Here is a 2942-nt window from a genome sequence, read left to right as displayed (position 1 = left end):
TATTAATATCTGATAAAGTTTAAGAAGGCTAGATCTATCGGCACCCCAGGAGGTACGGCTTAGTAAACGGATAATGTGGATAAACGGATAATGTGGTAAACGGATAATAATAAGGTGCCCGTAGTTTAACAGATGTTAGCTTGGTGGTTGACTTTGTTCTATGAGTTGGGAACTGCTGTCAAAACAATAGTATGCTTCTTTAAATGGTACAGTGTTTTAATTTTTCTGATTTATCTTACCCTCCTATTTTATTTACAAATTTGTTTTTAAACATTATTTTTTATAGCTTTTTATTTCATTTTCCTATAGCAAATGCTTAAAAATCTCGTTTTCTGTATATATTCGTAATTTGAGGAGGTCTTTATAACATCTCACAACAGTTTCTATTAATTCTTCATCCCATTTTCCAGAAGGACACACTATTGTACAAGGTAAATTTCAATATATCTAATCGGAAATGTTGCTTTAAATAAATATAGTTTATATTTTTATTTTGAAAAACGATTTATTTGTCAATTAAAGACATGATAATTAAAGTACCTGTTTTATTTATATGTAATATAAAAAAAAGTTCTCAAGAAAAACAAACCCCGACTGGATAGACAAGAGACGTAATGGGACTCAACTCCTTTGTGTGTGGAACTTACTCACTAAAACTAAATTTCAATTATTAGATAACTTCTTGCCTAGAATTTTTTTTTTCAAATTTCTAGATAGTTAACTTTACTAGATACGTTCTTCCCAAGATATCTGTTGATCTTTTTTTTCTCCAGGTGGTAGACAATTTTTTTTTCGTTTTCCAGGTTTTAGTGTTTTATCCATTGTTATTATCATTTTATTTCTCTACTTAAATATCTTCTTCTTACTGCTTATCATTTCTATTTCCTCTTTTCTATTCTTGTCTACTTGGTATTACTATTTTAATTATTAACAGGATTCTAATAACATATATTTTAAATATTTTTATTTGATACATGAATCTTCCGTAATATCGAGTACCATTTAAGTTAATCCGTAATATCGTTAACCAAAAGTAATTAAGTGTAACTGTGTATTGAGAACATGAGCAGTTTAGAGCAGAAGTGGTGTACATTAAACCTGCAGTTTTGAAACAGTCAAAACTTACTGGTAAATTCTAAAACGTCTTTTGTTAGAAATAACAGTTTTTTCTAGTAAAACTCGTTAGTAACAACTATATATAAATATTTACAGTATTTTTTTTTTTTTTTATGGAAAAAGAATGACTTGCACCACTTTTAAGTTTGATGGCTCATGTTATATCTGCAGTTTTGTGATTATGTTTATAATTTTTTTAATAAGCCAAATATTATCAAATAGTTTTTAGAGATAAGGATGCCTTATAGAATGACCAGAAATTAAAAAAAAAACTGATAAGATAATTTATTATCTCATCTATTGCCAATAAATAACTCTAAGTCAACAGTTCAGCAAAGACAACGGCAATATAAACACAATTTCTAATACCACTTAAAAAATAGTATATTAATAGTCCTGTTATTTTTATTGAATAAAAATTTTACCCATTAGATAATGTCATAACTTTGATAAAATAAAAGAATTATAAAATGATTCTAGTGAAATATAATTGCTTACCTGCCCATTTTCCGTAGGCCTTTAAGTTTATTTGCTCGCAAAATCGGGACCAAATAAATAATTTGAAGAACTTGTGAACATAACGAAGAGTCCTAAAAAGCAATAGTATGAAAAACAGCACCCCGAACCAAAAGAAAAATTGTTGAAGATCCATTGTCAACAACCCCAACCTTACGACTGAAGGAAGAGACTCCAGCAATTCTATCCCCGCAAGGTTCGGTCTTTTCCGGCTCCCTTCGGCTCTCGCTCCGATCTCAAACAAATATATTCCATATTGATGGTTCAGGTGTATCTATTATTTGAGTAAAAAATTAATTTCAAATTTTAGATTTGCCTTTTGTAAGAAATGATACAGATACGAATAGAATTATTGGGCACCTGAATGGTAATAAGAAATTACCATATTAGTTGTGGTTCGTTCTGGTAGACAAAATTTAATAAAATAAATAAATTATTATAACAATCAAAAATTTAAAATAAAATTTCCAAATCACCAGCAAAAAAAATTAAATTATAGAATGTTGAATATACCCTTTTTGCTTCCAGTATGGGATTAAATAATGCCATGGGTGCTAAATGTCTTAGTAAAAAGTGCGTCGAAGGCCTACAGTGAGAAAAAAAATAAGAAATATCAATAGTGTTTTCGGTAGTAATCGTAATTATTACTATTCATAGTATGAAGGTCATCAAAACACTTCCAGGTACTACTCCTTTGGATATCTTACCAAGCGCCCACTGCTACTTCCTTATACCTTTCCTATTTTACCAATCGCTAATAAGAATCTTCATCAGTCTTGTTGTTAGATAAATTATTGAAAAATAATTTTAAAATGAATTCAATTTTTTTTTTATCACCAATCTGTGGCGTCCTCGTGGGTACTGATCCAAAGCCACCACTCTGGTAGCACACGATGCTTAGGTAATCGATTGTGAATCAAGAAATACAGCACAAAAGTCCAGAATAAAGAGATTATGGCAAGGAATGTATTTATAACATTAGGTGAGATGTTAATGAGCTAGAAAAACTGTTTATAATAATAGGGAAGATAATGTAAAGACAACACTTGGTTAAACTAACAAACACCTTTTCAACTCTTTCATGGTTACGAGATGTTAGTTCATTTTATCATTAGTGAACACTAATAGGATGTTTGAAAATATTTACTTAGACTTCGTGATACAACGCAATAAAAAAAGTCAATTACTAATACTTTTTCTTTTAACTGACATCTTGGCATCCAGGTCTACAAAAATATTTTATATAAATATAAAACCGCTACCCTCACCATCTTCTTATATTTAAGTTTTACGGTCAATTATATATATAT

The 2942-nt window shown here is 29.5% G+C and overlaps 1 protein-coding gene across 1 annotated transcript in view; it reads right to left on the bottom strand.

Moving 5' to 3' along the window:
* Positions 1-1787, bottom strand: part of LOC106683947 (inactive hydroxysteroid dehydrogenase-like protein 1) — a 39912-nt gene extending 38125 nt beyond the window's left edge. Inside the window, exon 1 of the mRNA XM_014425718.3 lies at positions 1615-1787. Within this exon, the coding sequence (XP_014281204.1) occupies positions 1615-1768 (154 nt within the window). The 5' untranslated portion in view covers positions 1769-1787. The remainder of the gene's footprint in view (positions 1-1614) is intronic.
* Positions 1788-2942: the final 1155 nt, after the last annotated feature.

Source organism: Halyomorpha halys, unplaced genomic scaffold (genome assembly GCF_000696795.3).
Source record: "Halyomorpha halys isolate HHAL.00 unplaced genomic scaffold, Hhal_1.1 Scaffold531.1, whole genome shotgun sequence".
Classification (NCBI taxonomy): Eukaryota; Metazoa; Arthropoda; class Insecta; order Hemiptera; family Pentatomidae; genus Halyomorpha; species Halyomorpha halys.
This window is presented reverse-complemented; position numbering and strand designations above follow the sequence as displayed.